This window comes from Corvus hawaiiensis, chromosome 17 (assembly GCF_020740725.1).
Source record: "Corvus hawaiiensis isolate bCorHaw1 chromosome 17, bCorHaw1.pri.cur, whole genome shotgun sequence".
NCBI classification, from domain to species: Eukaryota; Metazoa; Chordata; class Aves; order Passeriformes; family Corvidae; genus Corvus; species Corvus hawaiiensis.
In genome coordinates this window covers 3,317,573-3,341,204 of record NC_063229.1, presented here as the reverse complement: position 1 = coordinate 3,341,204, position 23,632 = coordinate 3,317,573, and the positions used below count along the sequence as shown (strand labels likewise).

Genomic DNA, 23,632 nt, shown 5'->3' with positions numbered 1-23,632 from the left:
GCTGCCAATTTCTTCATCCCTTCTTGTAACTTTCTTCTCGATTACTGAATACCCTCCAAGCTGCATCTAATAGAGTTTCCAGGTCCCTCCCCTCTGGCCCCTGAGGTTTTTGCAATTTAGGTCTGATATCTCCTGTCTGAGAAACAAAGATACCAGCTGTTGTACCCCTACCTCGGTCTCAAAATCCAGCCATGTGTTACAGTGCATTGCGTCCCTCAGACGATCCAGGAATTCGGATGGTGACTCGAAAGGACCCTGTCTTACTGCATACAAAGCTGACCAATTTAGGGTTTTGGGAATGGCCCTTTCCACCCCTTTTGCTATCCATTCTTGATAACTTTTTAATTTCTCTAATTCGGCTGTTCTATTAGGACTCCAGTGTGGTTCCTGGAGTGGGAAGTAATCTTTTATATCTAATTGTTGCGTTTTGTAATAGTCCTCTGCCAAGTCTCGAGCTGTTTTCAAAACTAACTGTCTCTCTGTCTCTGTTAGTCCACCCAGTAATAATTGTATATCAGCCCAATCTGGATTATGCTGTTTGATTGTAAGTCGCAAGCGCTCAGCGGTACCCGCTGGATCACTTCGGTAACTTTTGGCAACGTTATACCATGCATCTAGGTCAGCAGTAGAGAAAGGTACTCTAATCAACATTGTATTCCCATCAGGTGCCACTGCCTCTCTCAGAGGTGCCTGTTTCCTGGTTTGGGACGAGACAGGACTGCCCGGGGGAGAGGGGGTTGGCGTTGGTGTTCCTTCCGAGTCTGCATCCTCTTCCTGTCTCCTAAGGGGAGGCTTAAGCAAATCTGTTAGTTCATCATCATCTTGTCCCTGGGCTGCTGCTTGATAGACTTTGTCTGAACTTGTACATCTCTGATCTATACTGCATGACGAACAACACTGCTTAATTCTTCCTCGGCCTTTTTTATTTTCTTTTTCCAGAGCTAGCACCATAGGATCACTGGGGGGTTTGATTCCACAATCTCTCTGCCATTCAGGGTGATTTCGGAGGGAGAAAAACGCATCAGTGTAAGAAACTTCTTCCCATTTACCTTCCCGTCTCAGAAACAGCATTAACTGGAGCAAGGTATTATCATCTAAAGTTCCATTAGGTGGCCATTTTGCTTCCTTTTCTAATTTATACAGTGACCACCACTGGGTACAATATTTTATAAGGGTTCTTTTTATTTTCTGTGCCTCCAGCTCCTACTATCTCTTTCCAATGTGCCAAGATACAGCCCAGCGGGCTTGCTCTGGGAATTTCCTTACTTTGTCTGGTTCCCATCCTATTCAGAGTTTGAGTTTACTCAAATACCGTGCCACCCCTTTCGGGTCACCTGTATAGTGTTTAAGACACTCTTTATAAATTCTCCTATGCCTTCTGCCAAGCCTGCTTTGCTGCAACTTGAAATTTCTTCAAAAGTCTTTACTATCTCCTCCCAATCTGTTTCTAGCACACTATTTTAGGAATGTGATGCTCCTTGCCACACAAAAGTTTCAACACAGAATGTTCCTTGCCTTCCCAACACTCTGGGCACAGATTTCTGCTTGCTAAATAAATAGAATTATAACATCTCCGACTTCCACAAAATCCGCACTGAGCTAAGACCCACAGCCGGTGTGGGGCTGGAGTTTTCTTACCCCCACACACACAAAGCAGGGAGTCCCTCCTATCACTCATGCAGATAGGACACATGAACAGAAAGAGTCGGGGCTATGCTTTTACCATATAGCTACTGAGGGATGGGGGTAACGACCTCCCTCCCTGCTTAGCCACTGTTGTTTCTATCTCCGTCTCCTAGTTTTATCTCGCTTCCACCCAAATCCTTCTTCGCACTCTCTCACAGTTCTTTCCCAGTTTTCTTCCCGAACTTCCCAAATCTCAGGTACCAAATGTGACTTTCCACACACAATCTTTAAAATCTCAGGCTCAAAATCAACTTCATTAGAGTACCCCTGATAGCACTGAGAACACAGGCTCTGCCGCCTGGCAGAAGATTAGTGCCACCTTCTCTTACACACTTTACACTGTATTAATACCCATGCAACATGCCACCCTCTTGTTGAATGAAAAGTTCTGATGCATGCACAAAAACAAGCTATTCCACATACTCTTTCAAGCCCTAAATTCTCTGCTGCTGGTTGTTCCCAATCAAGAGTCACTAATCTTCCTGCAGAGGTTCTGTATATTCCCTCTAAAGGGACTCGTTCGCCTCTCCTCTCTATCCAGTGTCTTATTGGATTTATAAATTCCCACAAATCCAAACCGAACCACTGAGGGGAAGGGGTTCTCCCAGCCATGATTCCAAATCCAACAAGCAAGCACCTCCCCAAACAAATGCTTCAATATCACACTCTCAAACAACACACGGCAACATGCCCACCCAAGATTTACAAACAAATAGGCGAGCTAATATACAGCCACATACACATGAAAGCAATCCAACAACAACCAATATCCACACAGACATATAAGCGACACAACAACATTCAAACCAGCTACTAGTACCAAAAATGCTCACAACACTCACTTGTAATAGCTTCAGGGTCCCGCTTACATTTTCCCGACATGGTGACAAGTTCCGGCGGGGCCCCCCCTTTTTGGAATCACCCGATCCGCTCTCAGGATCACCGGCAGCCGCTCTGTCGGTCAGTGATTCCCCCTTGCCGGCTCCGGTAGCCGGTTGCTCGTAAGCCCCACCTTTACCCTCACAGAGACTACACTGTGCGCGGGACGTCTCCTCGCGGCTTACCAGCAGCCCTGGCCACGCGTACGACTCACAGGCACCCTAAATGCAAAGCATACCGTTTATCCGCAGTTTCAGCAGGTTGTTGTCTGTCCGCCGCAGTGAGCGAGCCGAGGGGCGGAGATCCTCCAGGAAAGCCCTGGGGCGTGCCTAGGACATCCGCTCCTAAGCCGATCCTGCAGCTGGACAGAGTTTCTCCTGGCTGCTCGCCAAAATGATGAGCGGGAAAGACTCCACTACTAAATAAGTAGTAAAGTAGGTATGTTTATTCCAGCACTGGAACGCATGGGGGATAGCTCCTCCAAAACCATGCGTGCCGACAGCTGCATTCAGCTTGGTATTTATCGGGTTACAAGTTCCATATTCATTAAGTTTCCCAATACGCCTATACATACTCATCACCTAACCCCGCCCAGCCTCACTTCGTATTATAATGAACCCAAAAGTCATTTACATCTACGTTTTGCGTGCGCAGTGTTGTCTGTTGGCTTTGGTAAGGGTCTCCGAGGGTCTTGTTTCGATGAAGTCAGGAGTCTTCCTCATCCTGAACTTTTCACCTTTCCTCCCTGTGCATGCTCTTTGAGTTCCTGGCCTGAGTTTAAGCTTCGAGACTGGTTTGAGCTAGTTTTGGGCTGAGCACAGGATGTCTGTCCGAGACTCCCGCTGCCCTTATCAGTGGTCTCTTATCTTTTCTTCCTGCTCTGGTATGCTGACCAAGCTAGATGCATTGTTCCTAACAAACTAATTCTTCTGCTTCCCATCCCCCTGATTCAAAATTACTCATATTTATTCAAATTTACTCCATTTTCGTCAGTTTTGTTTAAATTCCTGACAGGAATGAGAAGTCGTCTTTACAAACAAACTGTGGGCCTGCTGTACATAAAGCCAGATACTGAGAGGTAAAAGAAGCAATGGGAGGAACCAAAAATTCCATAGGAATTCCACTAATTGACACGGAGTGTTACTCACTCAAGACTGCCTTAAATCCCTGGACTTAGAGAAAAAGAACAGAAACACAAGGCAAAAGAAAACAGGGGGGAGGGGGGGAGAGGGAAGGGGAGAGTACACATTGGAAGGGAGTCTGTTCCTAGGCAATTCGGGAAGTCTGTACCTCTCAAGTACCTCAGCCAACGGGGAAAGACAGAGGGAAATGTGGCCAGGAAATTAGGATAAAAAGGAGGCTGGATCCTCCAACAACTTGAGAGATCCCACAGGAAATGGCCATGATCTCTGCCTTTATGCAAATAAAGTAACAGGGTTTCTTTGTCTCCTTTTTGGACATAAACCTCTGGTGGCTTTGGATTAGTTTTCCTGACATTCCGAAGGGGTTTGGGGTCTTTTTTGGGTCCTTCTGGAGCGTCCCGTCCTGTCGTGACTCCGCCCAGCCAACCCCTGAGGGGACGTTTTGCTGAGGCGGGAACCGCTGGCGCACACCCACCCCCTCCCCTGGCCCAGCCAACCCCTGTGGGGAGTTTTCCCCGAGCGCGGTTTCGGCAGGAGCCGCCCCTCCCTTCTCAAGCAAAGCGGTGCGGAGGGGGGACTGCGCAACGGCAGCTGAAGCGCTTGGGAGCCTCCGAAACGGCGGGCGGGTCCCCCCAGGCCGCCCAATGTTCCTCCCCTCTCCCTCTCTTGCCGCCATTTCCCCCCCGCCCCAGCCCGTCCCTCACGGCCACCGCACTCTGATTGGCCGTCGCCGTGAGGCGCGCTGCGCTCCCATTGGTTCAGCCCTTCCCGCGCCTCCGGAGCCACGCGCTGATTGGCCGGCGGGTGAAGAAAGGGGCGGCGCAGAGCGATCAGGGCAGTCCCAAGCACAGACTCGGGCTGGGCAGAGAATGGATCGAGAGTCGCCCTGGGGAGAAGGACTTGGGGGTGTTGGTGGATAAAAAGCTCAACGTGCCCCAGCCCCTTGCACTGTCACCCAGAAACCCCCTATGTCCTGGGCTGACCTCACAGCGTGGGCAGCAGGGGACAGGGGGATTCTGCCCCTCTGCCCTGCTTGGCTGAGATCCCACCTGCAGAGCTGCCTCCAGCCCTGGGGTCCAACATCAGAAGGATGTGGAGCCGCTGGAGTGAGTTCAGAGAGGCTGCAGAGATGCTCCAAGGGCCGGAGCCCCTCTGCTCCGAGCCAGGCTGGGAGAGCTGGGGGTGTTCAGCCTGGAGAAGAGAAGGCTCCGGGGAGACCTTAGAGCCATTTCCAGTGCCTAAAGGGGCTCCAGGGGAGCTGGGAGTGGGCCTGGAATGCCAGGACAAGGGGAATGGCTTTCCATTCCAGAGGGCAGGGTTAGAAGAAATTCTTCCCTGGGAGGGTGGGGAGGCCCTGGCACAGGGTGCCCAGAGAAGCCGTGGCTGCCCCATGCCTGGAAGTGTCCAAGGCCAGGTTGGAGGGGCCTTGGAGCAACCTGGTCTGGTGGCAGATGTCCCTGCCCATGGCCGGGGGGGGCATAGGATGAGCTTTGAGGTCCCTCCATCCCAGACCAGTCGGGGATTCTATGCTGAGGTGAAACATCACTCTAGGGATGGCGAATCCAGGGGGTGCCAAGCTGCCATGGCATCATGTCCATTGGGTGGTCCCTGACAAGGTCAAAGGGCAGCTCCTGACGAGACCAGGTCATCCAGTTGGGCCAAGACTGCAAAAGTGGGATGCCATCACTTGGTGCTGAAGGCTCACTGCCAGGTGCCCTGACCCTTGAGCAGCTGTAGAAAGCGGAGGCTTACGTGCCTTCAAGGCAGGGTAGCCTGAGCACACGGCTTCTGTCTCTCCTGCCTGTGGGTCTCCCCTGTCTGGGCAAGGGATGCAAGCTGAGCTGAGGCTGGACGTGACATCAGTGCGTGGCACATCCGTCAGCCTCAGGGACCGTAGAAATGGGGGGTGGCTCCCGCCAGGAAGATGCATCGCTGCCACTCACTGTGACAGACAACATGGAGAATAGAAATTTTCGGTTGCAAAATAGAGCTTAAAGACTAACTAGCAAATTAGATAAAAGAATGTAAAAGTACACACACAGGATGCTAAACAGCGCTGAAAGCAGTGGAGAAACAGATAATATGGAACCTAAGTGGGATTTGTGACAAAGTTATGTAACAAGGAACACCAGTGCACGCCCTAAGAGAAGTTCAAGGCAAGGTCACTTACAATTTTGGGGGCCCTCAGCAAATACGACCACCAGAGACCCCTTTAGACAACCCTCTAAGACCATAAAAGGACTTCCAGTAAGGGGCAGAGGTGGGTAAATTAGTTCTAGGAACGTAAGGTTTATGTATTAGCCAGGAAGTACCTTGTAATGAATGTGTATGATCCTGATGGAATAAACAGCCGGTGTAAAGTTTCATGACACACATCTGCTTAGAGGAGACAGCCTCTGCATGTAAATATTAGTCGTTAATCAACAGTAATACCGGCTCCAAGGAGGATCAGTGCGTGCTGTCACCACAGCCTGGCCACTTCCTGCACCTGGTCCAGCAGTACTGAGCCCGCTGGCTCGGGCAGTTTGCCATTCACTTCGCCGCTCACTCGGTCCATACCTCGCCAGCCCGGCTGTAAGGAGACTGTGTGGCTGTTGAATGTTTTGCAATGTCAGGCAGCACCATCCCTGGTCCCCCATTATTCACAGAGTCCATCAGGTCGGCCAGCCATGATTTCCCCGTGGTAAATCTGTGCTGGCCGTTCCCAGTGCCCTTCCCTCGCAGTTGCTTGAAAGGGTGTCCAGGACCATTTGCTCCATCACCTTCCCAGGGATTCCAAAGGAGCTGATTAGCCTGTAGTTCTTCAGACCCTCCTTTTTTTGTGCCCATCTTTAAGACTGGTGTAACACTCTTTGCTGTTCTCAGGAGCCACCTTCAATGGCCAGGCTTTTTTGAAGATGACAGACAGCTCCTGTAGCTTCCTCTGGTCCTCACACCTGGTGGATGCCTGGCTCAAGAGCTCCCTGACTATTCTCCCCCTCCCCTACTGCTTCCACAGCAATGTCTGTTCACTCCTTCTGGATAACTTGATTCTTCTTCCACAATTTTTTCTTCCACATTCCTCCTTTCTGAGATGAGGTTGATCACAAGTTCCCTGCTCAATTGATCTCCTGTCAGCCAGGGCTGTGATTCTGCTTTTCACCTTGCTAAGTTATCTTATTCTAAATTAGGCCCTTGTGAGAAATAGAACTCACTTTTCAAAGTTGGAAAGATTTAATAAGGGACAAAGTCAACAAAGGCAAAAGGTAACAGCGCTGGGTGCAGAGCCACAGCCAGAGGCACGCAGTCAACAGCAGCAACCCCCCTTATATACCCCTGGGTATTGCATCAGCTAGTTACATATTTACAAATAATTTTTCATATTAAAACCTTTTCTGAACTAATTAACATGGCTCCTCGCCTGTCCCACCTTTTTAGAGCGTGTGCAGTTGTCTTTGTCTAGGGCAGTTGTTACTTTTCCATACATTCAAGAGGTTTCGATTCCCTCACTGCTTAGATGTTATCCAATTACAACCATCCTCCTACCTCAGTACAACCTTCCTGTTAAAAATAGCTCTAAACCCCAGTGAAAGTCAACACCCAGTCTCCTCCCCTCATAACAACAGAACCACTCTCACGGAGCCAACATTACAATGCACAACCCATCTGCGAAAGCCAACACTATCAAATGTACTTTTCACAGCCTCAACCCCTGACCTTCTCATCCTCAGGCAGTTCTTGAGCATTTCCAGGATCAAGAACTCCTTCCTCCCTCCTGTCAAAGGTCATAGGAAGATGAGTGCATTATCAGCTGGGCAAGTTTCAACTTCGATCACTCATCATTAATGGAAAAACTGATCTGGAAGGGAAAGGAGCTCACAGAATCACAGTTTCAGCCCTTGCCTAGGAATTGTCCCTGATCAAGCCATAGAAGCCCACAAACCAGGGACTTACATGGCTTGAAGAACAGCCTTCAAATGATCTCTACACCCCAGCTTTTACCTCCCTCAGAGTGCTCCTTCCCACAGTATGTCACACCAGCCTGGCACAGTTGCCATGCAGGTGACATCCACTGTCACCAACAACAGGACCACTTTTGCCACTAGTCAGAGTGAGCATGGATCATTACATTTTTTCCCACATGAGATATGGAACAGAAATCCCTGTAAATCGTGCCAAGTCTTTCTGAATACGTACATACAAGCAAAGACACCTTGCACCAAATCTACCTTCTTGGATCCCTGGTGATCAGGGGCATGAAGTCTAGTGCTGTACCCCGGAGGACAGTGCTGAGTGCAGTCCTTTCTGACACCTTTGTTAGTCATCTGGGTGATGGGGCAGGCTGTGCCCTCCCACAAAAGCGGGGGAGTGGCTGATACGCCAGAGAGAAGTGCTGCCATCCAGAGGGACGACAGTTCAACGAGGGTGACAGTTCAATGACAAGTGCTGAGTCCTGTCCTTGGGGAGGAACAACCACAGGCACCCGTATCTGCTGGGGGCCACCCAGTTGGAAAACTAAAGTTTGGCAGGGTCCTGCTGGACACCAGGATGCCCATGAGCCAGAAATGTGCTCCTGCAGCAATGCAGAACAGCGTCCTGGGCTGCACTGGGAGCTGTGTCACAGCCGGCGGAGGGAGGGGATCCTTCCGCTCTGCTCCACACCAGTGAGGGCAGCCCTGGAGTGCTGGGCCCAGAGCTGGGCTGCCCAGTACAGGAGACAGGGACAGACTGGAGACAGTCCAGCACAGGGCCATCAAGGTGATGGAGGGACTGCAGCATCTCTGCCATGAGGAGAGGCTGAGAGAGCTGCGACTGCCCAGCCTGGAGCAGAGCAGGCTCAGGGCATCTCCTCCCTGTGGACAAATACCCGGGAGGAGGCTGCAGAGGGGATGGGGCCAGGGACAGCCCCAGGAGCCACGGGCACAGACTGACACATAGGAGGGGCCCTCCGAGCTCAGGACACACTTCTGCACTGGGAGGGTGGCCGAGCACTGGTGCAGGTGCCCGGGGAGGTGGTGGAGTCTCCATCCCTGGAGAGACTCAAAAGCCACCTGGACACATCCTGGGCAGCCGGCTCTGGGTGGCCCTGACGGAGCAGGGGGCTGGGCAAGGTGACCTCCAGAGGTGCCTCCAGCCTCCCCCAGCCTGAGATTCTGTGACTCGGAGAAAAAACAGGTTGCAGTTTCCTAAGGACAAATGGAAAAGCTCCACACATGACAGGATTCTCCTGCCCTCACCAAAGTGGTTCATGTCACGTGTCTCCCATCTGCAGATTCCTCCCTGGAGTGAGGATGCCCCTCAAGGTCACTCCTTGAGGCTGACAGAAATATTTGCCCACGGTCACTGGTTTGGGTGAGAAGCATCAATCTTTAATTAATAATAGGTTTTGCTGGCTTGAATATAACTGCTTCCATGTTGCTTCAAATGTAATGCACTATAGTGGAAGTTATAGTTCTCTGTACTGGGTAGTCAAGAACTCTGATAAAGATCTTTTCATTTAATCATGATCATTTTATTTTTCTATAAATCACTTTATTTTCTATAAATATATCCTTCATCCTATGGAACACAGTTGTAGAAAGGTTCAATTACACCTATTGTCCTACAATCCTACAGTTACACCTGCAATCCTTTAAACATAAACTATGGACAAAATCTGAGGCTACGACTGCTGCAACGACTACACCTATTATCCTACAACCCTACAGTTACACCTGCAATCCTTTAAACATAAACTATGGACAAAATCTGAGGCTACGACTGCATCCAGCTGCACCCTGGCTCCTCGCTGACAAGCCTAGGAAGTAAGGAGGTCCTTGTGACTCAACGGGAGCATCTCCTGCCTGCTCCCTGCACAGCTCTCCAGGTTGTCCTGCCGGTCTCGGGCCAGCTGTGACTGCAGCAAGGACACCTGAAAGAGGCAGAAAGCCCAGCTCAGTCAAGCCCACGCGGGCAGGAGCATCCGCAGCCCCACGGTACCGGCTGTGGGGGCAGACACAGCCTCCAACTCCAGCCCTCACCAACACTCTGCCCCTGGGGAAGGGGAAAGGAACAGGCTCCCACACTGCCCCTGAACAGAGCTCAGATGATCAACAAGTCCAGTTCACGGCTGGCAAACCCTTCCCTCATACAACCCTCAGCCACCACAGGTCTGGGAGAGAGAGTTCCGACAGGATTTAGGAACCCAGCTCTGATTCCCAAAGCACACATTCGGGCCACTGACCCCTTTCTCCACGGGCTGTGCCTCAGCACGAGGGCTGCGGCTCCCCTGAGCTACTGGAGGACTCTTGTCTTTCAGAGGTTGATGCATTTTGCTGGTCAGACTGGGAGACAGGCAATGTAAAGTAGTGTGGGGGAACACTCTCCTAAAAGTTCTGATTCTCCTCCCTTCAGGTTCCACCTGCACGTTGGATGGGAGAAAGGGTCACAGAAACCTGTCAGCAAACATGGGGCAAAAGGACCTCTGGACATCAAGGCGAGGAGATCTCTGCTCAGAGACCCTCAATTGCACCAGACAACACTGGGGGCAAAGAGCTCTCGCTGGGGGCTGTGCAGGAGAGGCCAGTGTGTGTGCGGGGACACGGGGCCAGGGAGGGAGGCAGCGGAGTGAAGGTGCCTTTGTGAAAGCCATGGGCTGCCACAACAGAGAGAACAAACAAAAGGGTGCACCCACAGCAGGGACAGGGAGAGGCAAGGAAACAAGCAGAGGACCCCAGAGCACTGCCTGGGCACACGTGTCATGCTCCAGAGGAGCCTGAGGCTCTGCAGAGGCAGCGAAAGCCCACTTTACCTCAAAAGTTCTCCTGAGCTCACGCTTCTCTGGCTTGTCTTTTGCTGCTGCTGCAACCTGGTCCCGCACACATTCCACACCCTTCCTGGAGCGCTCTGACAGCCGCTTCCCTTCTGCTCCAACAGCCTGCTGGGTATTCAGAGAGGAGATGATTCCCTTATTTCAAACACCACAAGAGCTGTCCCTCAGAAATCTCCATCTCAGGAAGCATCCTCAAAGCTCCAGCAGTGCAGCTGCTCTTCAGCCCTCGCTACAGAACTCTGCTCACTTCAGTCCATCACTCTGCTCACCTGCTCCATTCCTTTCCACACCAAATCCAACCCCCACCTGTTGCCTCCCCTTGCCTGGGCACGGGAGAAGCAATTCCCCATGCCCAGCTTTTGGCCTGGAGCTGATTTGAACAGCAGCTCCAGAGCTGCATCAGTCGTTCCAGGCGTGCCAGCAAACAATCTGGCAGCCAATGGTCTCTGGCTGGAGCCAGGCAGACACACAAGGCTGCCTGCTGCAGCCCGGGCTGCTTTGCCCCAGCAGGCCTAGACTGACAGGGATCTAGAATCCCACCTCTTCATGGGAAACTTCATTGGGATCACTGAGAGACGTTGACGTGGACTGAAGATCAATGCCAGTGCCTACCTGGGGATGACTCTTTCCCTTCAGGAAGGCCAAGCGTTTCTTCAGAGCCTCTTTGGCAATTTTACCCTTGGCCAGTGGAGCACACAGGATTTGAGTGTTCCCACTGCCTTCTTTCAAAGCAGCAGCCATATGCTCCAACTCTTCCTGTTTTCCTTCATTTTCAGTGTCCAATTGTTGCATTGTTTCCTTTCTTGGAATTTCAGGTGTTTTCATTTCATTCTTCTTTTTCAGATCTCTCATCTGCTCCTCGTACAATTCCCGTTCACGCTGCCAAAACAGGGAGGTCACTCATTCCCTCTCTGGGTTTGCTTTTCATACCAGATCGGGACTCCTGCCACAGGCAGGCAAAGGCTGCCCCTCTCTCTCTGCCTCTCGGGATGCCTCAGACTTTGCTGGGGCCGCCCTTGATGCTGAGTCTTTCCCAGCTCACTCAGCCCGTCCCAGCTCCCTTTCTGCCCTTCCCCGACCTCTTGCAGCTCCACTCGAGTGTTCCTTTGGGGAGCAGCTGCCAGAACTGCAGCCAGGATTCCAAGCCCATGCTAAGCAGGATTTAGGCAGTGCCTAAATGAGGATGTGCTCTCCATCAGGGAGAAAGGGAAGAGCAAACACCCCCAGCAATTCATTCCCTGCAGTTGGGCTGACAGGAGTGGTTTTTGAGCTCTCCTGTGTAGAGTTTCCATGGCACCATCCCCGAGAGCCCCACTGCCCTCTCTTGGAGCAGCAATGGCCACATCAGTCTGTCATTCTCTGCTGCCACTCAGGACGAGTTCTCCCCTTGCAGGCACACGTCCTTATCTGCATCAGCACTTTGCTTTTCTCTCTTTTCTCCCCACTGGCTGCTCTCTGATGGCCAAGGCCAAACACCTTTCTATTAACAGCAAACTTGGCCTTCTCACCCCTCGTTCCAGGTCCAGGTATTTGAAATCTGAACGTGGGTTTGGACATGAGGAATTGCCCAACCCATGCAATGTCCATAGAGACAGTGTGGACATTGAGAACTACAGCTTGTAGGGCACAAAACTCCAGCATGGAGGAAAACCAGCAGCCTCAGCACTAACTGGCTTTGACATGACTACGACATCTTTTCCTCCTTATTCAGAAGAATGCAATTTGACAAGTTCAACTGCAAAGAGGTGCTCCTTAGAACTATTAACACAAGGGCCAAACATAGCTAGGAAATGGCCCTTCATGGCATCTGCCGTTCTCACCAGCACATCCTTCCTTTCCTTCTCCAGGCTCTCCAGTTTCCTCTGCAGAGATGCCACCTCCTGATGAAGAGTCACAGCCTCTTCCTTCAGGGCAATGGCCTCTTTCTCCAGGGCAGTTTCTTGACAGGTCTTCTGGTGTTCTGCCCTCCACATCGCTGCAGCAGGAAGGAGAAGGAGAATGAGAACAGCAAAGCAAAGGCAAACTGATGTGCATCCTGCAGGGACAACAGCACTGTCTTCTTGGCCTGCCTGTGTTTGCAGGCCCTAAGGCCACAAGGGCTTCCAAAGCTGACAGAAATGAAGGAGAAAAAAGCAGGAATCAAAGGGGTAAGGTTCAGAGGAATAGGAAAGTGTCTTTGCTCTTGGGCTTGTGCAGAGTGAGCAATCCAAGAGAGACAAAGGAGCGGGGATGCCTGTGCAGCCCTGCTCCAGAGAGGCCAATAGCCTGGAGGCTCTGGCAGGGCCTGGAGTTGGGGGGAATCGAGCTGAGGCATCCAGCTACAGCTCCTCAGCACAGACACAGCACCTGAAAGGCACCACCTGTGCACGGGATCAGCCATAGCACAGCCAGATGGCACTGCCAGCCACGGCATCTTTCTCGAGAAAACGCTTTCACTGGCACTGGATGGATAAATCTCCTGCTGGTTGTTCTTCCCCTCTGCCATCTCTGGGCACTTTTGCTCTGCATGGGATCAGAGATCCCTGCTGGCGAGACAGGATGGGGCAGTGGGTGCGAGAGGAGAAGCTCTACCTTGCTCACTTTCCTCCAACTCCTGCTGCAGCTCCTGGTTGCAGGCTCTGAGATTGTCCCACTGAGCCTGTGTCTTCCTCAGCTCCAGCTCTGAGGTGTTAAACTTTATGGCCAATGAAAGTGCTTTGTCATCAGAGCTCTGGAGCTTCCTACGCAGCTCAGACACCTCAGCCTCCAGCACCTGCACAGAGTCCCTCAAGCTCCGTTCTCCTGCTCGGGACTCCTCCAGCTCCTGCAGCAGCTGCTTCTCTCGAGTTGCCTGGGTAGCCTCCATCTCCAGCATGGCATCCTGCAGGGTCCACATCTGGAAGATGGATGCACAGAGCCTCAGGGACAGTGCTGCTCCTGAGGCAGCAGAGCAGGCAGTAGAGCAAGCAACAAAGGAGAAATGACTTCAGGCAAAACCACGCCCAAAACAGAAGGCACAGAGCCAAGGATTCCAATGGAAACAAATGTCCTGAAAACAGGGAAAGGGAGCCAATGCGCATCCTTGAGGCTGCAGCTCCGAACACCAGCTGAACTGGCTGTGGTGGAAGTGCCCTCCCCAGCCTGCCATAGCCACGTCTGTGTGCCCACATTGCTCGGTGCCCAGCACAGGCACCAACTCCATCTGGGACAACACTGCTAACAGAGGGATGGAGAAGCTCCAGAGGAGTCTGCTGCTGCTTCTCCTCCCACATTTCCTGCTGGGACCCGGGAGAGAACGGGGGAAAACATCGGCAGCAGACACCAGATCCAGCCTTGGCCTGTGGGTGCAGCAGCACCCCGGGGCAGAACACGGCAGCAGTGGATGCTGCTGGGAGGGGAAAGCAGTTGGGGCCTCCAAGCCAAAAATGATGATGTGTGTCCCTGGAGAAGAGGATGTCAGGGCACAGATTACCTGGATGTTGAGCGCCAGCAGTTGTCCTGTGCGGTTTGAACAGAGCTGCTCGGCCTCGTGAAGAGCAGAACGAAACTGAGACACCTGATTGTTCAGTGCCTGGTTCTTTTCTTCCAGTGTTCTGAGGCACAGGTTCTTTTCCTCCAGAGACAGAACCAGCCTAAAAGGGAAGCATGCAACTCATTACTACACGGTATCACATTTTAGGAACTCTTAGGACTCGCACCACCTCGGGGAAAACTGCTCTGTCTGATGAGGTTTGTCTAAACAACGTGGCTGTTTGCTTGTTCCCCCTGCAGTCACAGCCCAGCATGTGCCCACTCTGCTTTTATTCATGAAAGAATGGGGAGTTCCTGCCTACATGTCCTACCTTCTTCTTGAGATGGGAATGTGAATGCAGACCTAACAAAGTCTTGCAATGAAGAGATTAGGGGAGAGGAAGAGTTTTCTTCTGACTACCCAGGCTCCAAGGGGGAAAGGTTTGGTCAACATGGAAGAGACATTTCCTTGCCCCATCTTGTATGTCCAGGTAGGAGGAGCAGCACCCTACAGCCAGCGGATCTCGGGGAAGATCCCTAAGATTTACCAGCACCCATCCTACTTCCAGCTGGAGAAACAAAGGCCAATAGCAGAAGCGGCAACAGAGCCTTGGAGCACAACCTGATGGAAGATGCAGCAACCTGCAGGCAAGCAAGAGTGCCCTGCCTTTTCTTTGTCTTCTTCTTGGAAGAAGAATCCTGCGGCACTGAAGACCGGCAGGACTTGGTCAGCTGGAGGAGCCCCGCCAACCTTGGTCTTGTTTCTTGCATTCTTTGCACAGTCAGTATTGCCTGTGACTCTGGAGGGACTCTGGAGGGACCCTGCTTGAGCCCCTCCAGGCACCTGGGGGCATTTTCTGAGGAACGATGCAACAGAGACATTCTTGGTTCTTGGGTGCCTTTGAGGGGAATCTGGCCTAGGTCAGCAATCAGGGCCTTGAGATGGTTCTGCCAAGCAAAGGCATCAGGCTGCCAGGCTGATCCAGATGCCAAAGGCTTCAAGTTACAGGACCCAAGGTGGAGCTGCTGGATGTGTCCAGCTCCTTACACTGCAGCTTGGGCAGTGTTAGCACACCCACCTCACAACAGAACACACCCCCAGAGGGAAAGAGCTACTCCAAAAGCCTTTGTCTTCAGAAAAACTCTAACTGAAGGCTTGAAAGAAAAGAAAATGAAACACAACATCCAGACAACGAGACGCGTCTGCACGGAGAGTTCAGAACTCTGCCACGTAGGAGATGCTGCCAGAGCCCCTGGCAGGTGCAAAGATGGCAAAGAGGGAATCCATTCCCACAAGGCAGAGCCCCACAGGCTTTCATTTACCTGGCTTTTTCCTTCTCCAGGGCGTCCAAGGAAGCCCGAAATCCTGAATTTTGGCGTGCCACTTCTTCCCATTGACTCCCTTCCAGCTCCAAGTTCTTCAGGTGCACTTGCAGCTCCTTGTTCTGATGTTCTGCCTCCTCCAGCATCTTCTGGAGGTGCTCAACCTCCAACAGCTTCTGCCTTGACTGCTCCTGGGCCCAGCTCACATCTTGCTGGGCTCTCTGAACAATCGTTGCTTGGGACTCTCTGGAGGCTGCCAGCTGAGATGTCAACTCTCCCACCTCCAGTCAAACAGAACAAAGCAGTCAGAGGCTACAGCCACAGCCTGTCACTGCCAGCCACAGCAGAGGCTGTGAGAAAAGGCAAAGGCCAACTTTCCATTTCTCCCTGTCCTCAGAGCACCAGATTCACAATGCATACACACAACTTGTTTCAATCTCTACGTGGCCCACCAAGGGCACCTGAAAAAGCACCTCCCACACCAAGGCTAGCAAGAAGAGGCCAGCAGGAATCCATGCTGATGGTTGCTGGCCAACAGCCCAGAGGACTAGCCCAGCTGTCCAGGGCAGCAGCTGAGATTCAGCAGAGCACTGAGGGTCCTGCAGAGCAGCTGCCAAGGAGCCCAGAGCACGAGGCAGCCCCAGGGACCACCCCAGCAGCTGCTGCTCTGCCATGGAAAAGCAAGAAGGGCACAGACCCCCTGCTGGATGCTGCAGTGCCACTGCTGTTTCACTCACCTGCTTTTGTAGAGCCTCCCTCTCCACAAGGAGGAGATTCATTTCCTCTTTGATGCCTCGTAGTTCTTCCTCGTGCCTCTTCTGCGCTGCCTGGATTTCCCTCCGAGCTTCCTGCAGCTCAGCTTGCAGCTTTGCCTCGATGGTCTGGCAACAAAATGCAGAGCAACTTCCTGGGACCTGCCCTCAGGCTCAGCTTTTCCCACTTGCTGTCTCAAAATCCCATTCCTTCAGCGACTTCTTTTGGCTTCTCTACCCAGCTCTGCTTCCATTGCAAGCCTTCCTTCCCGGGCCTGAGCTCTGGAGCTTGCCAGGCTCTCTGCTGCCAGGGCCTGAAGCAGCCCTTGCCTCCTCACTCCCAGCACCTGCCTTTTGTGCCCCTGCACTCTGTTCCCTGCCTGCTCAGACTTACCTGCCCCTTCTCTTGCTGCTTTTTCACCTCCTGCCTGAGCTGCTGCACCTGCTGGCAGGCTCGGCTTAGCTGTCCCCGAGTTTGGAGCAGTGTCTCTGATAAAGAATTCTTCTCCTTCTGCTTTTCCAGCAGGACCTGCACAGAAGGAAAGAGCAGAGGGCTTGACACTTGCCCTGCAAACTCTGTGTGCCAAGAGGCAAAGACTGATGGGCTCACGCGCTCTCAGAGCACTCGGCTGCTGCTCCCCTGGGCCACTGTCTGCCCTGGGGGGGACACAGCTTCCCACGAAGTGACTTAGAACACAGCCCAGGAGACATCTCTGGGTTGCTGTTCAGAAATACTCCAGGCGAGTCTTTAAAAAGATTTTTCTCTTGTCAGCGTTCCTGCTGCGCCCTCCCTGTGCCCACAAAAGAAAAGTCCTACAAACTCCGTTTGGCTATGGACACCGACCAGTGCACACCAAAAGAGGACCCGTAAGAGAACAGTGCAGATCCTCCGAGGTAAGTCTTGGAAAAACAGAGCACAAGAGCAGCACAAAAATCCCAACGGAAAGCTGATGTTTCTGCCTGGCTTCCTAGGAGAGGGCTCATTCCTGGGCCCAAAGATAGCCCTGTTCACCTTTCACCTCCCCAAATTCAATGTAGAAGACATGGAGGGCATGCTCCACACAGCCCCATAGCCTGCCATCTCCCACAGCTCCAGCCTTGCAAAAAATCACACCAATTCTCCTTGCACAATCATTACCTCTCGCTTGGCATTTTCAAATCTAGTTCGTTCCTCTTCTCTTTGAGCCTGCAGGGTGGCAACTTTCTGCCTCATCTCAAACAGCACCTTCTCGTGCTCCTGCTCTCTCTCTGCCTTCTCTTTTCCCCATTGCTGCAGCGTCTCCTGCATCTCTGCATGGTGCCTTTCCCGCTCACTTGCCTGCGGAGGGGAGGAAAAATCTTCAAGTTGCAGTCCCCAGGCAAGCTCCTCGCTGAAAAACGTGAAGCTTCATCCCTCCCACAAACCCCAACCTGAAAAGACAACAGCACTGGCTCTCTGCTCTCCAGAAACCGTGTCCTGTCAGGGAATTTAAAAGGAGGCTCAGCAGGTGCAAGAATCACAGAACCATGGAATCATTTCTGTTGGGAAAGACCTGCACCAGCATTGAGTCCAACCATTCAGAAAAGGAGGTGTCACCTTCTGGCACCCTGATGCCCCAGTCACAAGCACTGAAGGACCGGGGCCTGTTCCATTTGCTTCCAGCCCAAAGCTAATCCCTCTGTCCACCGTGGGAGCACAGCAAGACAGGAACCGAGTTCCCACGCCTGCAGCCAGCAGCACTGTTGGCATCTGCTCCACGCTGGCATCTGCTCCGTGGCAGGTGGGACTCGGGGAAGATCCTGCCCTGGGCTGCCACGCTTTGGGTGGGCACTGCCCAAGCTGCTCTGGAACTCGTCTTACGCCCTCACGGAAGCCGTGGCTGCATTTACTGGCCCAGCACCATCCTGGGGGTCTTCACGCGCCTCCGAGTCTGAGCCGCCGCCTCTCCTGCCCGGCCCAGCAGTGGGAGGCCTCTGGCAGAGGATTGCTGCCCTTTCACACCCTCAGGCTCTGCTGGTGCTAAACCAGCCCCCAGGGCCGGCTTGGACAATTCAGAAGCCTATTGTCACCTACCAGGTCTTGCAGGAGCTTGTTTATTTCCACCTGCTGAGCAGTTCCCTGAAGCCTGAGGCTTTCCTGACGCTGCTGCTCTGCCTGCAAGAGCTGTTGCGCTGTGTCTTCCTGCTCCTGCTTCCTGAGAGCTCTCTCTGCTTCCAGCTCACGTTGGAGGCACTGCACTTCTCCTGCAAACATGACCAACAGCAAGATTCAGAGTCTTTACTGCCTTTACTGACTCAGGCCCTTCCAGTGTCGGCGTAGGAGGGCCCTGCCTCCAGCCCCACCGCTCCTCAGAAGCCCTGCAGACAGAGGAGGCTTTACAGCAGCTTCTCTAGGCAGGGGCGGCACCACAAACAAAGCACACGAGGTTCTCACCTTGGAGCGCCTCCTTGGCCTGTGTGACTGTGAGCACTTGAGCCTCCAGATGGTTGCTGGTGATCTCCAGCTGAGATATCTGCTGCTGAGCAGCAAACAGGCTGGATTCCAGGCTCTCCTTCGCTGACCTACAGGTTGCAAATACGGAGAGACATGAGCTGCTCGCTCCTGACACTCCCAGGCAGTTATTCCAGGACAACGTGGCTCAAGGTCCCCAGGCCTGAGAATGCAAAATGGCTCGCATGGAAACTTGTACAGAGAAGGCCCATTTGTGCCATTTCAATAGCAAAGCAGGGCCCTCTGAGGGAGTGCCCAGGCCTTCCTTATGGCCTGGCACAGCACAGACAGCCCAGCCCAATGTGACCTCAACAGCCGAACCTTCAGCTGCTGTTCCTGACCTATGACCCTGGCTAGCTGTGCCCACACAGGCTGGGCCGACGAGCAAAAGCCCAGCCTCTGCTCACAGCCCTTCTCTCATCAGCACTTCCAAGCTGCTCTGCAGGGGGACAGAACAGACTCTCGTCCTGGCTCACCCCTGACTTGTTAACTCTCTTCATCATGGACATAAAGGTACATAATTTTCCAGACACCCTGTATTTAAGAGACTTCAAGAACTACTTTGCATGATACAGTAAAATCTCGTGGTCGTGGCAGCACTTGTAAAAATTCAGAACACTATGTTGTCTGAACAACAACTACCTGAATGCAGAGACTGCAGTTTAAACTCCTGCATGGTCAAGGAATAGACTTGCCACCTTTATTTTAGTGTTGCCAGCTAAGCAGGCAGTAGCCCAAGTCTTGTCCTTCTTTGGAGAGTGAGAGGGACCATCCAAAGGGACCTTGGCAGGTTTGACAGGTGGGTGCCCATCAACCCTCAGCAAGAATCACCAGGGGCTGTCAACAATTCCAAAGAGGTTTCCCTGCCGCTCTCTAACCAGCTCTAGGTCCTGCCTCACACTTCTCAAGAGTGTGCTTGGAAGCTGAAGGCCCTCAGCATTTTCAGCAGGAGCCTCTGGCTTCCCCCTGAATGGCAGCGTGCTACTGCCAACATCCCAAGGTCAGAGCCTGGAATTCTGAAGATGAAGCTTCAGTTCTGAAGATCAGGATTGTGTCAAGCTACTTAGGAAGGAAAGAGGGATGTTCAATGCCCAGAACAAGGAACTAAACCCAAGAAAAACATGAGGTTTCACTCAACAGCTGCATGGTTTAACTACTACTCAATTCAGGGCCGGGTGGCTTGCTTTTGACTTCCCACACGAGTGTGCTGGGCGGCACAAACAGAAGCCCAAGGCTCATGACAGCTTTGCTGGCTTTAGATGTCAGAAAAATAACCTTCACATTGTGGCATATTTCTTTTTCTTGAGACTTCCATCTTCTGTCCATGCAAAGTAAAAGCATCCGGAAAGGGTCTCCTCCCTGCCTTTACCTGGTCTCTGCCAGCTGCTTGGAAAGGTCTTGTTGGCGACACTCCATGGCTGCCAGTCGGCCTTCAAGGGCAGCCTTCTCCCGGCCCAGCAGCTCCTTCTCTCTGCGCACCTGGGCCAGTTCCTGGTGCAGCTGCTCCAGAGCCCTGCTCGACGACTCTTGCTCCTGGGAAACCTGGAAGCAGGACAAGGTACAGCTCAAGCCCTTCCTCAGGAGCCCTGTGCAGAGCCAGCCAGTGCCACCTCGCAGGCAGCCAGAGGACAGGGAGCTCCTGTGCTCTGGGCTCAAAGTTTCACAGCATCTGCCCTCTGCAGCTCCCATACCCTGGGCTGCCAAAAGCCTCTGGCACTGTTTCCTTGGAAGTGCTGTGTCAGGCCCTGCTGGCTTGCCTGGCACCAGATTGCTCCTTCCCGAAAAACATCCCTGCCCCAAATTCTGTGTGCTAACCCAAAAATACTGCATCTTCCACAACTGCCAATACACTTTACTCTAAGCACCAGCAGTGCAGCTGCTGTTCAGCCCTCGCTACAAAACTCTGCTCACTTCAGTCCATCACTCTGCTCACCCCCACGTGTTGCCTCCCCTTGCCTGGGCACGGGAGAAGCAGATCCCCATGCCCAGCTTTTGGCCTGGAGCTGATCTGAACAGCAAGCTCCTGCACAGCCAGCCCAGGGACAGGGAGCAAACTCTCCCTCTCCCAAACTTCAGAGCATTCCAAACGGGAGCAGGGCACAATGTGAGCAACGAAGCCCAGGGGGAGAATGAGCCTTCAAGCACTGCTGAGGCCTTGAAACTCCAACTCTTCTTTCCTGACACCACGGGCTTGTCGCTGCTGGGCTGGCTGGCAGCAGAGAGCCACCTCCTGCTGGCTCTGCAGCGGCTGCAGCCACAGCAGCTCCAGCACGGTGCCCTCTGTCTGCTCTGGAGCAGAGGAGATGCCAGCCCTGGGAGCAGCGCTCAGGGCTTGCCTGGCTTGGGGAAAACAGCTCAGCTCACAGCTGCTCCTCTGCTTTCTGAGGGACATGTGCTTTGCCAAGGGCTGTGTTCCTCCCACCAAGGAAGACGCTGTTCTCACCTGTCCAGAAGTCGACCTGCTGTGCTGGGCAGACTGGGGAGCATCCACTCTAATGGTACCCGAGAGATAGACTTTCCTAAAGATTCTCTGGACACTCCTCCCTTCAGGTTCCACCTGCATGTTGGATGGGAGAAGGGGACACAGAAACCTGTCAGCAAACATGGGGCAAAAGGACCTCTGGACATCAAGGCGAGGAGATCTCTGCTCAGAGACCCTCAATTGCACCAGACAACACTGGGGGCAAAGAGCTCTCGCTGGGGGCTGTGCAGGAGAAGCCAGTGTGTGTGCGGGGACACGGGGCCAGGGAGGGAGGCAGCGGAGTGAAGGTGCCTTTGTGAAAGCCATGGGCTGCCACAACAGAGAGAACAAACAAAAGGGTGCACCCACAGCAGGGACAGGGAGAGGCAAGGAAACAAGCAGAGGACTCCAGAGCACTGCCTGGGCACACGTGTCATGCTCCAGAGGAGCCTGAGGCTCTGCAGAGGCAGCGAAAGCCCACTTTACCTCAAAAGTTCTCCTGAGCTCACGCTTCTCTGGCTTGTCTTTTGCTGCTGCTGCAACCTGGTCCCGCACACATTCCACACCCTTCCTGGAGCGCTCTGACAGCCGCTTCCCTTCTGCTCCAACAGCCTGCTGGGTATTCAGAGAGGAGATGATTCCCTTATTTCAAACACCACAAGAGCTGTCCCTCAGATATCTCCACCTTGGGAAGCATCCTCAAAGCTCCAGCAGTGCAGCTGCTCTTCAGCCCTCGCTACAGAACTCTGCTCACTTCAGTCCATCACTCTGCTCACCTGCTCCATTCCTTTCCACACCAAATCCAACCCCCACCTGTTGCCTCCCCTTGCCTGGGCACGGGAGAAGCAATTCCCCATGCCCAGCTTTTGGCCTGGAGCTGATTTGAACAGCAGCTCCAGAGCTGCATCAGTCGTTCCAGGCGTGCCAGCAAACAATCTGGCAGCCAATGGTCTCTGGCTGGAGCCAGGCAGACACACAAGGCTGCCTGCTGCAGCCCGGGCTGCTTTGCCCAAGCAGGCCTAGACGGACAGGGATCTAGAATCCCACCTCTTCATGGGAAACTTCACTGGAATCACTGAGAGACGTTGACGTGGACTGAAGATCAATGCCAGTGCCTACCTGGGGATGACTCTTTCCCTTCAGGAAGGCCAAGCGTTTCTTCAGAGCCTCTTTGGCAATTTTACCCTTGGCCAGTGGAGCACACAGGATTTGAGTGTTCCCACTGCCTTCTTTCAAAGCAGCAGCCATATGCTCCAACTCTTCCTGTTTTCCTTCATTTTCAGTGTCCAATTGTTGCATTGTTTCCTTTCTTGGAATTTCAGGTGTTTTCATTTCATTCTTCTTTTTCAGATCTCTCATCTGCTCCTCATACAGTTCCCGTTCACGCTGCCAAAACAGGGAGGTCACTCATTCCCTCTCTGGGTTTGCTTTTCATACCAGATCGGGACTCCTGCCACAGGCAGGCAAAGGCTGCCCCTCTCTCTCTGCCTCTCGGGATGCCTCAGACCTTTGCTGGGGCCACCCTTGACGCTGAGTCTTTCCCAGCTCACTCAGCCCGTCCCAGCTCCCTTTCTGCCCTTCCCCGACCTCTTGCAGCTCCACTCGAGTGTTCCTTTGGGGAGCAGCTGCCAGAACTGCAGCCAGGATTCCAAGCCCATGCTAAGCAGGATTTAGGCAGTGCCTAAATGAGGATGTGCTCTCCATCAGGGAGAAAGGGAAGAGCAAACACCCCCAGCAATTCATTCCCTGCAGTTGGGCTGACAGGAGTGGGTTTTGAGCTCTCCTGTGTAGAGTTTCCATGGCACCATCCCCGAGAGCCCCACTGCCCTCTCTTGGAGCAGCAATGGCCACATCAGTCTGTCATTCTCTGCTGCCACTCAGGACGAGTTCTCCCCTTGCAGGCACACGTCCTTATCTGCATCAGCACTTTGCTTTTCTCTCTTTTCTCCCCACTGGCTGCTCTCTGATGGCCAAGGCCAAACACCTTTCTATTAACAGCAAACTTGGCCTTCTCACCCCTCGTTCCAGGTCCAGGTATTTGAAATCTGAACGTGGGTTTGGACATGAGGAATTGCCCAACCCATGCAATGTCCATAGAGACAGTGTGGACATTGAGAACTACAGCTTGTAGGGCACAAAACTCCAGCATGGAGGAGAACCAGCAGCCTCAGCACTAACTGGCTTTGACATGACTACGACATCTTTTCCTCCTTATTCAGAAGAATGCAATTTGACAAGTTCAACTGCAAAGAGGTGCTCCTTAGAACTATTAACACAAGGGCCAAACATAGCTAGGAAATGGCCCTTCATGGCATCTGCCGTTCTCACCAGCACATCCTTCCTTTCCTTCTCCAGGCTCTCCAGTTTCCTCTGCAGAGATGCCACCTCCTGATGAAGAGTCACAGCCTCTTCCTTCAGGGCAATGGCCTCTTTCTCCAGGGCAGTTTCTTGACAGGTCTTCTGGTGTTCTGCCCTCCACATCGCTGCAGCAGGAAGGAGAAGGAGAATGAGAACAGCAAAGCAAAGGCAAACTGATGTGCATCCTGCAGGGACAACAGCACTGTCTTCTTGGCCTGCCTGTGTTTGCAGGCCCTAAGGCCACAAGGGCTTCCAAAGCTGACAGAAATGAAGGAGAAAAAA

General features: G+C 52.9%; 2 protein-coding genes and 1 long non-coding RNA gene across 3 annotated transcripts in view; all 3 read right to left on the bottom strand.

Moving 5' to 3' along the window:
* Positions 1-9,176: 9,176 nt before the first annotated feature.
* On the bottom strand, positions 9,177-9,480 carry LOC125334875. The gene is made up of 2 exons (XR_007207270.1): positions 9,373-9,480; positions 9,177-9,280 (listed from the first exon to the last, which is right to left on the bottom strand). It is a non-coding gene; the product is annotated as an uncharacterized LOC125334875 (long non-coding RNA).
* On the bottom strand, positions 9,481-14,127 carry LOC125334874 (golgin subfamily A member 6-like protein 2). The gene is made up of 7 exons (XM_048322078.1): positions 13,949-14,127; positions 13,069-13,372; positions 12,318-12,472; positions 11,110-11,376; positions 10,477-10,605; positions 9,910-10,086; positions 9,481-9,597 (listed from the first exon to the last, which is right to left on the bottom strand). The coding sequence occupies exons 2-7, from the start codon at positions 13,370-13,372 to the stop codon at positions 9,484-9,486; spliced, it is 1,146 nt and encodes a 381-aa protein (XP_048178035.1). The 5' UTR covers positions 13,949-14,127; the 3' UTR covers positions 9,481-9,483.
* A 1,178-nt stretch (positions 14,128-15,305) lies between these two features.
* Positions 15,306-23,632, bottom strand: part of LOC125334970 (centrosome-associated protein CEP250-like) — a 49,049-nt gene continuing 40,722 nt past the window's right edge. The window contains exons 12-21 of the mRNA XM_048322210.1: positions 23,321-23,475; positions 22,112-22,378; positions 21,479-21,607; positions 19,901-20,073; positions 18,475-18,602; positions 18,115-18,284; positions 17,200-17,379; positions 16,456-16,590; positions 16,047-16,190; positions 15,306-15,590 (exon numbers count right to left, since the gene is read on the bottom strand). Of these exons, the coding sequence (XP_048178167.1) occupies positions 15,306-15,590; positions 16,047-16,190; positions 16,456-16,590; positions 17,200-17,379; positions 18,115-18,284; positions 18,475-18,602; positions 19,901-20,073; positions 21,479-21,607; positions 22,112-22,378; positions 23,321-23,475 (1,766 nt within the window). The remainder of the gene's footprint in view (positions 15,591-16,046; positions 16,191-16,455; positions 16,591-17,199; positions 17,380-18,114; positions 18,285-18,474; positions 18,603-19,900; positions 20,074-21,478; positions 21,608-22,111; positions 22,379-23,320; positions 23,476-23,632) is intronic.